This window comes from Rhinolophus sinicus, linkage group LG02 (assembly GCF_036562045.2).
Source record: "Rhinolophus sinicus isolate RSC01 linkage group LG02, ASM3656204v1, whole genome shotgun sequence".
Taxonomy (NCBI): domain Eukaryota; kingdom Metazoa; phylum Chordata; class Mammalia; order Chiroptera; family Rhinolophidae; genus Rhinolophus; species Rhinolophus sinicus.
The window spans coordinates 93,556,718-93,570,683 of record NC_133752.1 but is presented as its reverse complement, the minus strand read 5'-3'; the positions used below and the strand labels follow the sequence as shown (position 1 = coordinate 93,570,683).

At 36.7% G+C, this 13,966-nt stretch overlaps 1 protein-coding gene across 10 annotated transcripts in view; it reads left to right on the top strand.

Moving 5' to 3' along the window:
• NEBL (nebulette) overlaps positions 1-13,966 on the top strand; it is a 341,852-nt gene that overhangs the window by 237,810 nt on the left and 90,076 nt on the right. For 6 of the 10 annotated variants that reach the window (XM_074324852.1, XM_074324851.1, XM_074324854.1 and 3 more), the window contains 3 exons: positions 5,567-5,671; positions 7,274-7,384; positions 13,696-13,806. The exons of 2 other annotated variants lie outside the window; for them this stretch is intronic. In XM_074324852.1, the coding sequence (XP_074180953.1) occupies positions 5,567-5,671; positions 7,274-7,384; positions 13,696-13,806 (327 nt within the window). Of the gene's footprint in view, positions 1-583; positions 639-5,566; positions 5,672-7,273; positions 7,385-13,695; positions 13,807-13,966 lie in introns of all 10 variants that reach the window. 2 more of the 10 variants (XM_074324855.1, XM_074324856.1) reach the window with 2 other exon arrangements.

The window sequence follows — 13,966 nt, the reverse complement described above, 5'->3', positions numbered from 1 at the left end:
GGATTGGTTTATATTTCAAGGGAATCCTAGAATTATAGAGTTAAGTCACATATTTTTACAGTAAATTAGAATTCTGGAAGCACAAGGAAAAGTATTGCTCACTAGGGATGAGAGTTTAGACTATCATTAAAACCTTTGTAAGGGAATTGCTGGGACAGAAGAAAGATGGAGCATGGAAAGTGAATAGATGCCTGCATCCGTATTTAGAGAGGTGAGAACAATAATGGTTGTTCTGTTGTGAATGAACAGAGTGATCAGAATATTTTACAAATGTTTATTTTCAATCCTGGGCAGTTAAAGGAATTCAATCCTGGGCAGTGGGGTAGTGTTCTGGCAAGTTCTCTGAAGTCAACCTGTTTGAATCAACAGTAACCTTGGGCAGGCTGGCTGAGCTCAGTCCCTTAAGCGGGACATGTGTAATAATAAGACTGAGTAATAGTGACACATCTGAAATGTTTAGTAAACTGGAACATTGTGGGTACTCAAGAAATGCTAGCTGTTACTAACTACTACCTGTGTAAATGACTTGTATCCATGCAACCTCGGTTTATGTATAACTCTGTGCTGCCTTGTAATTTGTCAGAAAGAACCAAAGGATGGTGGGAATCATACCCCTGCCAGGCATTGCAGCTTGTGAGGTAGGTTCTATTATTTTTCCCATTTTAGAGGTAAGGAAGTAAAGGCTCAGAGACACTCAGTAACTTGCCTGGGTCACACAGTTAAGCAGTGGGCAGTAGGACTTGAACACAAAACCCTCTCTCTTAGCCGTACACTGGTCTTTTTCCTGGTCCCAAACTTCAATTTAAAGACAAACCTTCAAGTCCCTTAGTTTTGTTTTCTAATTCATTATATTCTGAAGGGGCTTCCATGTGCTTACCCGAGCCTTTTTGTTTGTTTGAAGGCAATCTGTCTACAGCCTATGTCACCAAGAGAACTTGGTATATTTTTGCCTGCTCGTACAGTCCCACATCCTGAAGCTTTAAGAAGCAGTCTCCCATTGTTGATCAAATCACACAGCTAGTGAACCACAGACATGGGATTTGAAGCAAGGGCTGTCTGACTCCTAAGCCTTGGCCACCATGACGTCCTTTCTTTCCTGCCGTGTGGCAGACGTTGTGTTCTGTGCCACAATGAACCACTGGCATAGGTTCTATGAGCCTCAGTTCAGAGGTGGTACAACCTAAGGCCCAGTAGCTTGCCCACGGCCACCTGGCTAGTCAGGGGTAGGGACAAGATTCAGGCTTAGGTCCAGCTAAGTCCAGAGCATGGCTGGTAGCCACTCATTACTCTGCTCCATTTTGTTAGATAAAAAGGGAAGTTTTGTGGGTTTCTTTTCATGGAGCAGCCTTTCATTCTGTCTTTCTTTGTACCTCTTCTAGCTTGCATAGGTCTTTATTGGGGTGTGATGACCAGATCTGTGCCCAGCAGTCCAGGTGTGTGTGGTCTGTGATTGTGTATAGGGTGGGACGATGTTCCCTTTTGCTCCCTCAATGCTTTGTGATAATATTTAGAGTTTCCTGGACTTGGAGGCTGCAGAGAGCTGTTGGACATCATTCTCAGCCATTTTCAGGCCTACATTTTGACTTGTAGCTGATTGCTTAGGGCCTATCATCTTTAAATAGTAGCTTGAATGATTTTCACCTTGCTAGGGATGAATGTCATCTGTAGTTGTCTGCCCTGAGGCACGGCCCTTTGAAAGCCTCCCCAGTTCATGGCTTTCATTTTGCCGTTTCACTCTCCCTGAGAGCTCGGGGTCATCAGCAGACCTGTAGACTTTGCTGTATCATGCCCTTGCCAGATAATTGATTAAAATGTTAAATGAGTTTGGTCTAGAGGGAAGTCCTTGGAGGCCTGTACTGCTTAGAATTCTCCATTTTCCAGGTCAGGTGGCTTCACTTTGGGGATCAATACAAGGCATTTTTCAATTTTTCTTTGCTCCACCTTGTTTCTGGTTTGCACTTGCCTGGCCTGTATCGTGGGGTTTCCCTCTGTGTAACTCACTTCCCAGTCTAGAAGACAGGTGGTCCTCTGAGACAGCCTCTTTTGTTTTTCTGTTAACCACATGCTTTTTATTTCTCCAGATATCTTTTCTGTGTTATTTTGTCCTGTTAGTCAACTATCGAATCAATCTCTTGAATAAATCAAACCTATTGACTATTTTGAGCAGTTGGCATCATGGATCGAGGAGCCTTTTGTCAGGTATCATAAAAATATTAGGTGAAAGGGGATCTTTTGTATGTTTCTTGTAAATTCAGTGTAAAGTCTCTGCAGAGCAGATTTGGCCACATCTGCATGAAGCCTCTGACTTAGGGTGTTCACGTGCATGGCAGCAGAAAGAACATTTTTCCAGTCAAATGAGCATTGTTTGTTGTGTGTAAATCCTTCCAAAGCTGAAGATATTAGATTAGTGGTTACCCCTCCAGAGAAAGGTCCAACTGCTGGAGCACTTGGGAGAGCAGCCTTGGCTGTGAGCATCCAGTTAAGAGCATGGTTCTTTCTTCCGGGGTTTACTGCATTTAGCCAATGTGGCTCCATTTGTGAAAAGACTTCCTGGGTACTTTTGGTTAAGAATGCTTGTAAAAAGAAATATCTTCAAACATTTTTACATCTGCCATCCAATTTCAGCCATTAGCTAATCTCCTACTAAGTGAAAGAAACTAGGCAAGAAGGAGGAAGCACCACTGAAGTAATTTAACTCTCATTGTAGTTGAGACATGGTGGGATTAATAGTAAGATCAAAGAATAAAATAAATATTGGGAGGACATCTTAATGTTCATTAAGTCATCAACTTTGCTCCTTCTTTCTCAATCAGAAAGTATCTTGGATGGTGTATTGATTATGAGTACAAATGGCTGCAGGTAATAGGAAACCTTGGCACAGAAGTTTAACAAATACAGAGTGCCCAAAAAAAAAACACCACACACACACACACACACACACACACACAACAATTTTAAGAAAGGAAAACTGTATTAAAATTATAATATTTAATATATACTAATAACAAAAGAAGAATATAAGTCATGGTTGACTTCTGCAATTACAAGAGGTGCTCAAAGTGGTTACCATCAGCATCCAGACACTTCTGATTATGGCGAACCACTGCTTGAGCAACATTGACCAAAGCATCCACTTGTATACATTTTTTTTTGGCACTCCCGGTATATGTTTATTTTTTTCACACATGAAGCCTGGATGTAGGGGGTCCAATCTTGGCATAGTGGATGCTATCAGATTCTCAGGTTCTTTTCCTTCTGCTCTGTCATTATTAGTATGGTGGCTTATTGCTGCTGCATCCCTGTGATTTTGGGGCATCAAATCAGGTAGAGGGGCAAAGTGTCCAAAGGCTATGCCAGAAACACCAGACCACTGCTGGGAGACTCCATTAATGTCTCGTGGCCAGAGCTGGGTGTCTGGCCTCCCCAGGCTAATGACTGGCCAAGGGGAATGATAAAACCATGCCTGGTTTAGAGCAGTTTGTCCCCTGGGGCTGGGGTAGGGGCCTGGCTACTCTCATAAGTACATTTGGGTTCTATTATTAGGAAAGATGGGTGTTGGACAGGCAATCTATCCAATAGATAGGGTGATGGTTGTATTAGGAAGTGGCTGTCTACTCAGTGATTTTTATTTTAGGTAAGACTTTGTGCCAGTCATTGGTGAAGTTTCATCTCTTTTATTAGTATAGGAAGGCTACTAATATGTGACATCTTTATATAAAAATTTAGTATCATTTGCTTATCGTCATTCATATAGTACAATTCATTAGAAATTGGAAATGTACGTGTGTGTGTATGTATCTTTTAAATAATGACCAAAGGAATGGAGACCACACTTAAGACTGAACTATTTGTCTCTGCATAGCAAAGGAAGTAACAACTTCACCCTTATCCTGTCCTGAACATTCTGCTCAGGTCAGAGCTTATCATGAGGTCTGTAGCTGTAGCACATACCACTGCAGTGAAGAATGTGAATGTGAGAGGGAAAAGATGGTGGCAAAAGATAAAAATAATGAGGCAGACTTAAGCCTAATGATAGGTTATTTTCTCTCACACTTAATTACATAACGGAGATACTTCTCTTTTCCTCCTTATGATCAAAATAGCCTACTATTTATCATACTGCCATTAACGGCTTAATTACTAGTGACTGAGGAGGGTGATTTGCAGAGACCTAAAATTATGGCCAATCTCTAGAAGAAAAAAAAAAGTAATTTAGTGTTCAGATAAATATGTTCTAATGTTGATTTCATGAATAAAACAAATGTTTAATGTGGTAGGCATGTAATATCTGAGAGCCACAGCAGTGAAATACGGTATTTTGAAATAACGTTTCTTAACATGTTCATATCTGGTTATGGTCAAATAATGCCCTTCAGATCAGGTTTGCATAAAATCCCTGTGTAATATTTGTGTAACATCAATATGAGCCATGTCCTTTAAGAACTGGATAGTATTTAGAATTAAACTTCATTTATAGGTTATAATTAAGGAGACCATGTAATTTATCATCTGAACTGGGACTTTTTTTTTCCAGCCTAAGTATTTAGAGTCTTGGACAGATAAACATGGCTCTATTACAGGGTGATATAACTTTTAGCAAATTGCCTTCATCCTCTCAACTAGTCATAAATGTTGCCTTCCCAGTTTTAAGATTGGGCTGCAAGTAGCATGACAGTGGGATGACGTTTTAGGTCATTCTCCAGAGTTCTTGACTTCTTTTTGGCTTATGTGTCCAGGCGGGGTCTTTCCCCAGAGTAACAATTCTGGCCTCTCTCCAAGGAGAAAGGAGTAGCTCGTTTTCCTAGTGAGTTCAAGAGGGAGAAATGAGCATTCTCAGCAAAGCCTCTCTGGTCTTTTCCTTGTTCATCTGCTTACTCACAGCAAGGGGACCTGGTGGAATGATCTCCACCATGTGGCAAGCTTTCTGGGCAGGTTCTGCTCTTGTTGGGGGAGGGAAGGAGGATGGGTGGCCTATGGGTGCTCATAAATTGGGTCAGTTTGATTTGAGTGGAATTAATTAGTAACAGGAAGCCCATTGTGGCCACAATTTAAGCCCCTTCCTCTAATCCAGTGTGTCTAGGTAATGATGCTAATAGTTATCTCCATTTGTTTAATTTCTGCTTCTACTTCTTAAATGGTTACATCTATCCTGATAAGTACTTGTTTAAAACCTAGAGGTGGGCAGCTATGTTTCTGTTTGACCATGGCTTAGAAGTAACAATAAACTGGTACACTTGTGCAAGTTAAATGTAGAATATTTAATAATTACACTGAGCACACCGGGCAACAGGACCCATAAATCATTGTGGGCCCAACACACGTGATCCTTGATGATAACTGGACCCTTGTTTATCTAAAGAAGAGGGTTTCTTGATTATGCCTTACCATTTTTGCAATTTTGTGCTAGATATCAGTTTATGTGATTTGGCTTCTTTTGAATGTCATTCCACATTGGATAGTATTTACTTCAGAAAATGAACTTTCTCAAGGTAATTCTTCTGTTAAAAAATGGAGCATTCAATTATTTTTCTTCTTTCTCTCTCGTGTGAATTATTGTCTTTTTTAGATCCATTATAAAGAAGAATATAAAAAGTCTAAGGACAAGTGTACATTTGTGACGGACACTCCTATGCTAAACCATGTAAAACATATTGGTGCTTTTATTTCTGAGGTAAGGTATCAAACACTTGCAAAATGGCTTGCAGTTTCTTTTTCTATTAAAGTTGGAGAATGCTATTTTAAAAAACACCACTGAATGTTGGTAATATCTATATAATTATGTAATTCTGTGTACTACCAATTAACTCGTGTACATTGACATATGTTACTGTCTACTCGGATGTTTGATATATTTTATGACATATGTCTGTATTTTGCCTCTGAGCCTTATTTACATAGAAATACTCTTGAAAAAAAATATATTTTTATTCAATAAGTAGGAAGTACTGGCAAAATAGTCTTAGCAGTTCTATTATTGTTCTCCTAACAGACTTATTAGTTCTAAATTATCATTTTGAAAATAAGTAAAATTTACCAGCTGCTACCATAAAATGTGGTATTTTTCGTAAGTAATTCTAAATCAATTTAAACTATTTTTGACTAGGATCAGTTCAATGGAGATAGCTATTATGAAACCACAGAGTGAGAAATGCACTACATTCATTTTCCAGCTGAAAAATCATATAGTCTCTTTCTGAGAGCATTTAGGACCCCAGTATGTGTGGCATTGAAAAGCACAGTGTTGACAGTGATTTCGGTGATGAGGCATTTCTGTAGTCTGTGAATAGATCACTTAGAGGAGATAAACTTGACAAGAGAATGAATAAAATAGTATTATAAATGGCTGACCTCTAGTGTTTCATATGTTGGAAAAAGATCAACATGATATTCTCAGGATTATTTCTACTAACAAGAAAACATTGTGAGGAAAATTGGTAAATTTTCTTTTATTAAGTACTCAAATCCAAAGAGTTGTGGGAACACAAGGTTTACACAGGCTACATGCTCAATAAATCAACGCTCAAATCTGGCTCTGAGCGGGAGTCATATCAGGGACTTGTCGACAGAGTGTGGAAAAACACGGTTTTGTTTATTTGTGTTAGCTGTTACTTTGCCTTGTAGAGAAATTCTTGATGTTCTTAGTTATTAATTGATTCGTTTTCCTGAAGGAGTTAACTGCAGAGCAAAAAAAGAAAAAAAAATGGAAGTGGGTAATCTGTTGTGTTACTTTGAACTTAATCTTCCCAAGAGGAAATGGTGACTGAGATCACCTAGGGGCAGTGTAGATTGGCGGTAGGAAGGCACAGGAAAAGCCAAAAAGCACCCCACTGCCCATCGTGGTAGAAAGAGGTTAAGGAGGTTTGAAACACGGAATTCTGTGCTTTGCATTCAGGTTCTAGGTAGTCTTTTCTGACAACTTGTATAATATTTCCTGGAGCAACTCAAATGTCTCATCGCTCTCAGATTTTTCTTCACTGATCCAACCATATGAAACTGTCAATATACACAAATAGATTTACTTTTAGAAATGTGCATGGGTTTAAATAGAAAAACGATCTTTTTTTTTTTTCTTGCTTGTTTTGTTTAAAGCTTTCTCCATGATAAATTGGATTTACATTTCTTCAAAATATATTTGTCAGGTCCAGTATCTAAGTTTCAAATGGTCTTCAGATTTTTAAATTAATTCTGTCTCTGAAGAAAGTTGCTTTTTATTTTCTTTCCATATTCAAGTAAGAGAAATGAATATTTATTTTTTCCTTTCCCTCTCCTCCAGACAAAATACAAAGGCACCATTAAGGCGGACCTTTCCAATTCTCTTTATAAGCAGATGCCAGCCACAATTGACAGCGTCTTTGCAAGAGAAGTTACCCAGCTTCAGAGTGAGGTGCGGTTTTCCTATATTGTTATATGATTGTGTGGATATAAACTTATAACCTAATATAAATTATTTAGCATTTAAAACAGTTGTCTATCTTCAGGAATACATACTGAATGAAAACTGGAAGCAACTGATTCATGGCCTGTCAGTTGCTGCTGGTGGAATTGTAGCAAATGAAAAGGATAAGCAAATTTCTGTTAGTCACATGATGCTGTTTTCCCTAATCACATTCACAGCTATTAATAGAACAAAATTGAATTTTGCTTAGACAGGTCACTTAGATTGCAACCTTACAGTAAATATTAAACTAGTCTCTGATTTTGGTGTGATCTCTAAGTGGGAAACATTCCAGTAGCTTATTAAAAGTCACATAAAAAGTTACTGGTTAAATTCAGGATGCGAAGGACTGTGGTCCATCCATTAGATAAAGTGGTTCCTGAATTTCCTTTTCTGTGAATTGTGTTTTTCATTTAAGAATACCTCAGGCTACCAAAAAGAGCCTCCATCAGGTAGAAGTGGCTATTTCAGTCATTGTAAGTTGCAGACAAACCTAAGAACTGTCATCATGCAAATTTATTTTGAATCCACAAGAGTTTAGGAGTAATTTTCCCTTTATAGTATATCAACAAGTAAGGAATACTTAATGCTTTTAATTTGTTCTATTTCTTAAAACAGAATTTCAAACTAGAATATTTCACCCCTTTCTGACTCATCCTATTATCTTGTTTTCTTCATAGCACAATTAGATTTTTTTTAAACTTCATTAATCTGTTACGTGGCTCCCTAAGTGACACGAGAGTAGGGACCTCATCTGTCTCATTCCCTGCTTCCCTGCTGTGCTTAGAACAGTCCCTAGCGCATAAGAAGTACTTAATAAATATTTATAAAATGGATTTTTTATTCAATTTGTTGATTTCCTTTCTAAGGAAATATTTCCTTTTACATAGTTTATATTCTTCATGCTACATTTTAGGTTAAAAATAATAAATAGTAAACACATAGAAATGCTTACTATGTGTCAGGTGCTTTTATATATATTTATATCATTTTATATACAGAGAGTGCCAAAAATATGTATACGTATTTTAAGAAAGGAAAAAGCTGTATTAAATTGTAATACTCAATATATACCAAAAACAAAAGTCGTGTATATACAAGTCGTGTATATACATTTTTTCAGCACCCCCAGTATATTTTATACACACACATATATATGTGTGTGTATATATATATGTATATATATGTACATATATATATATATACGTATATATACACACACATACACACATATATATATATACGTGTATATATATACACATATGTGTGTATATACGTATATATATACGTATATATATATATAATTTAATCTTCACAACGTCTCCATAAGATTTCCTCATTTTGGAGGTGTGAAAACTGAAGCACAGAGAGGTTAAGTAACTTGCCCTAAGTCACACAGCCAATAAATGGCCTAGCCAGCACATGAGCATTTGGCTCCAGAATCTGGTTTTGGACACACACTATACCAACTCTTTCTTACCGTTTCTTCCCCTGTTTTTCTTATTAAACAAGTTTACTTCTTTCTCCAGAATCTTTTTGCTTTTAAGTAGAGGATACCTAGATATTTGTAAAATAGTCTGAAAATAGATTACTCTTGAAAAATAATGAGCATGGTTATCCATTGCAGAACATCTTTAACTACACTATTACAAATTTGAAAGTCCACTGTGTACCTAACTTGGCAGTAAGCTAATCTCAGCCGTGCAACATGTGGCTAAAAATACATGGTGTCAAAGATGTGCCTGGCTGACCATGACCGATATGCGCACCACCCCCTCCCCGCCCTTTGCTGCCCACATCTAGTCACCTAGCCACTTGCTGATAAGATGGACTACTTTATAAAGCAAATAATTATAACACAGCACTTGCTTTGTGACAAGCAACTCTTATGCAATAAAGAAGAAAACGAAAAAGATCTGTTCTTGTTATACTTAACTTGGGAAGGTCACATTTTCAGGTGTTTACATACTTCATTGCTTTGGAAGCACACAATTTTTCTTGCCTTTTATCACATGAAAAGGTCTATAGTACACAAATATGTGCGACACAGAACTTAACATGAAAAATAATCCATTTTGTATATTTTGAAATCTGTTTTGTTTTTGCCAGAGTAGGTTATCCCTTACATTTGTTAGCATGTGTTGTCCTTAGTAGAATATGCACCCTGGAAATGAAATGTTTGTGCTCCTAAAGAGCGGTGCTGTGCAGTGTTGTTATTAGTCACTGAACTTGTTGCTAAAGAAAAACCTGGACCTTGAATAACATATCTATTTCTAAGACTTACAGTGTTTCCCCAAAAATAAGACCTAGCCGGACCATCAGCTCTAATGCGTCTTTTGGAGCAAAAATTAATATAAGACCCGATCTTATTTTAATATAATATAAGACTGGGTATAATATAATATGATATAATATAATATAATATAATATAATATAATATAATATAATACCGTTTCTTATATAATATAAGACCGGGTCTTATATTAATTTTTGCTCCAAAAGATGCATTAGAGCTGATGGTCTATCTAGGTCTTATTTTCAGGGAAACATGGTATGTAATTGTAATATCATTTCTTTAAATTTGTGTACATCAAGTTAATTACTGTTAAAAGTGAAATTCTCAGAGTTTACCTGGTAAAAAGAAAGTCAAGAACATAGAGCTATTTGACAGTGTCTGTGATTATTAAACTAACCTTTTACTGTGTCCAGATAGTATCAGATTTGTGCTAACCTAAATTAGAGGACTAGGCCAAATCGGAAATTGAATGACATTCTGGGTTGTAATGAAAAGTCTCCTAAATTTGTGACAGTGGAACACAATGTTATCTTGAAACCAATTTGCAAACATTCTCGGATGCTTACATTCAAATTGGAGTAATAAGGTGAAGTTAGCTAGATTAATACTCTTTATAGAAGGTGACTGATAAGAAGAAATGCCTTTTTAAAAAGAGAGGGAGATGTGGAAATTTTAGGAAGCTATTTTATTAGATATTCCCCATTAAAATTTTTATAAACACAGATCACAAAGAAAGCTTCTGGAAATGGATGCATTGTGCCATGAAGTAGTGAAATCTTTCTCACCAGGGCTATTTCAATCAAAGGCTAAATAATCCCTTATTACAGAGTATTACGGGCTACGCGGGCATCTGGACTGAGGAGGTTTATGAGAACTTATGTTTTTATTTATAGTGGCCGCAATGGTCCTGTTTCAGGAGTGTCAGAAGCATCTGTGCTATTGATCAGAAGTACATTTACCTATATAATAGTTTTAAAATAGATTGTAAGTTAGAAATGTATGTAATCTTATATATGTACATATGAAATATAAAGACATAGTATGTGATCAAACATATAAGATAAATGTGTGTGTTACTTATATAAACATATTTATATACAAAGTATGTAAGACTATTGCCAAGTGTTCTGCAGCTGTTAGGAGTCCCGTACCACAGAAACCTTAATTCCCAAGTTATAAAGAAAACAGCATCAATCTAGGGAAATGCCACACAATAATGATAAATTCTAAGAAATCAAATTTATCAGGAAATTTATTAGCTTGACATAATTTTCCATTAGCTATTTTAAGGACGAAAGTTAATATGATAAATTAAAGTTCAGCTGCCTCCAATTTGATGTAATCTTAATTCTAAAGGGGTGCTTAGTAGCAGCCATAAATGAAATGACTATTTTAATGCGGCAAGTAAAAATTACACAGCCCTTTTAAGAAAGAGTGCTGTTTTAAAATCGTGTTTGATGACTCACCGTTTCTGTGATAACCCACAAAATGATCAGCTGCTTTGGTTACGCTTAAAAAATCACAAGTATGATAGTCTGTCTAAGATACAAAATAAACCAGGCATCCAGCAGAAAGGAGACAGGCATAAGCTAGCTCTTCATTTAAGTGGAAGGAACAGATCTCATGGAAGTTTTTTCTTGGCTTAATAGACTTGACCACCCATTAAACTCCTCTTCCCTCCCCCCAAAGTTATAATATAGACTGTAATGGAATTGAGATAATGGACTTTCTCAGCCCAAATGGAGGTTCTTAATGGGTTTCCTGTTTAACATAATTAATTGGTGAAAATGTAAAGATATGTTCATCAGAATTAGATATCCTGATGGATTAAATCGCTAGGCAGACTCTAATAAGATGAATTATGCCTGGGCTAACGTGAGGTGCCGCGTGTGAGCCCTGAGAATGCAGCAAATATGCAGGATTGGATGTGGGAACAGGGCTGGGCGGGACTGAACAAGATTTAAGGGCATTAGTTGACAGAAATCTCAGCATAGCCATCAGAAGGGAAACGTTGTGATCTATTGATGTGCTAATCCCCTATAGCACAGGAGAGATGATAGTCTGGATTAAATTGAATAATTCTAATTAGGACAAGTCAGACTCTATCTGGAACATTCTAGGCACCTTAAAAAAGAGACGGATAAATTGGAATTTGTGCTGAGCAGAGCATTTAGGGCTATAGGTGTTCGGAGCCTCAGTCCACACAGAGAGTCCGTGAGCATGAACGTCGCAGACAGCTGTGTTCCCACGTTTGAAGTTCTGTCCTGTGAACTAGACTCTTCCTGTTTGCATAAATAGAGGCAGCTATGGGGAGATAGATTTGTGTTTCGTTAAAGGAGGAACTTTGTATCAGAGCTTTCAAAATTTGGCGACTGAAACTTGGTGGAGGAGCCAGAGAAGGGATATAAACATTGATAGTTGTCCTAGATGGCTTTCTTTTTTGTGGTAATATTTGATGATTTTATTTTAAAAAATTACTTTTGTCATTATCACTTTAGTTCTTTAGACTCAGAGTTAAACGGGTGGTAAACTCTGTTTATTAAAGCCTATGTGGAGTTTAAATTCATGAGCATGTTTAACAAACTCATTATTTATTCATCCACTAAACATTTATTACAATTCTTGTCTTTGTCATTCACGATGATAGGCATTGGATATTAAAAGATGTGTAAGATACAGGAATAGCTCTCAAGGAGCTCACAGTGGTCGAAAGTTTTTCCTTAAATTTAACTGTATTCTTTTTTTAAAATTTGTTTTGTTTATTTTGTTCTTTTGATTCCACATGTAAGTGAAATTATATGGTATTTGTCTTTCTCAGTCTGACTTATTTCACTTAGCATAATACCCTCTAGGTCCAACCATTAACTGTACTCTTTTTAACTGAAAATTAAACCTTGTTCTTGGTAAAAACTGATCTAATTTTTCTTTTCAAATTGCCTTTAGTCTCTTGGGCCAAGTAATTCTAACTCCATCTAATATCTTTTTATTATTAAACTTTTGATATATATTTAAAATTGATTTTGAAATAATATGTTCATTTAGTCCTGTTTTATTCTCATTCATTCAGTTATTCATTCACTCATTTATTCACTGGTCGGGCAGATAGATATTTATTACTGGTTACTGTGTGCCAGGCACTATTAAGGTTTTGAGCAGTCAGTGAACTAGACAGTTATGTCCTAGTAAGGGCAGACAGAAAGTAGTTTGACAGAAATTAAGCAAAATCATTAAAAACTGTGGAAATAAATAGGATAGTGACATAGGCTGAGAATAAGGTGATAATTTGTTAACTGTCTATAGATTGCCTTTAATTTCTCATTCTCTTGTCGAGTTCGGTTGCTTCTGCTTCTGCAGGAATCATTTTCATGCCTTCTCTCCGTCCAAGTATGGAACACATTTAACTTGGTGGTGATGGATGGCATCGGTGTGGTCCTTATTTCTCTAACAGAGGACAGAGCTTCACGTAGCTGTGAATTTGTTACAGTTTCTCCCAAAGGTTAGGGCATTTAAATATTACATTCATAGTTGTGCCTACACAGAATCATAACAATTAGTTTTAAAATGACCAATTCACTTTTAAACATCCGATCACCTTCCCCGCACTGTCAGTTGCTTTCCCGAGATTTAAACCTTGAATATTTCTAACCCTGAAAGCTCTTGGGTGTGGAGGACTTCCCCAAACGGTAACTAAGATTTAAAATAGATGAATGAGTACCCGTGGGGATTCGAGTATATGATTAAGGACTTTTGAAATAAATAAAAAGTTAGAATTAGGAGTCTAAACTGAAGCACTAAAATGAAAGTGTTATGTATATTATCTTGTTTTGGAGGCTTAGGCAACTTTGACCTTCAGTGGTGGTATTCAAATACTACATAAAATCCTAGCAGAACACGGACATTTAACAGGTAAGAATTTAATACACCTCTAAATGAGAGTAACAGTTTACTGTGTGTGTTTTTCAAGATTGCCTACAAACAGAAACATGATGCTGCCAAAGGAGTCTCAGATTACGCCCATATGAAGGAGCCACCTGAGATCAAACATGCCATGGAGGTCAATAAACACCAGAGCAATGTAAGGAAGCCATTTCTCATGATTTTCTGGAAAATTGTGGTTAACCCACATCAAGGCTAATGGAGATTTTGTTGAAATTTAAATATTATGATACGCCTATGCAAAAAGGACTTTCAAATTTATTTTATTTTTATCTCTCTGTGTTCAGTCAGAAGTACAT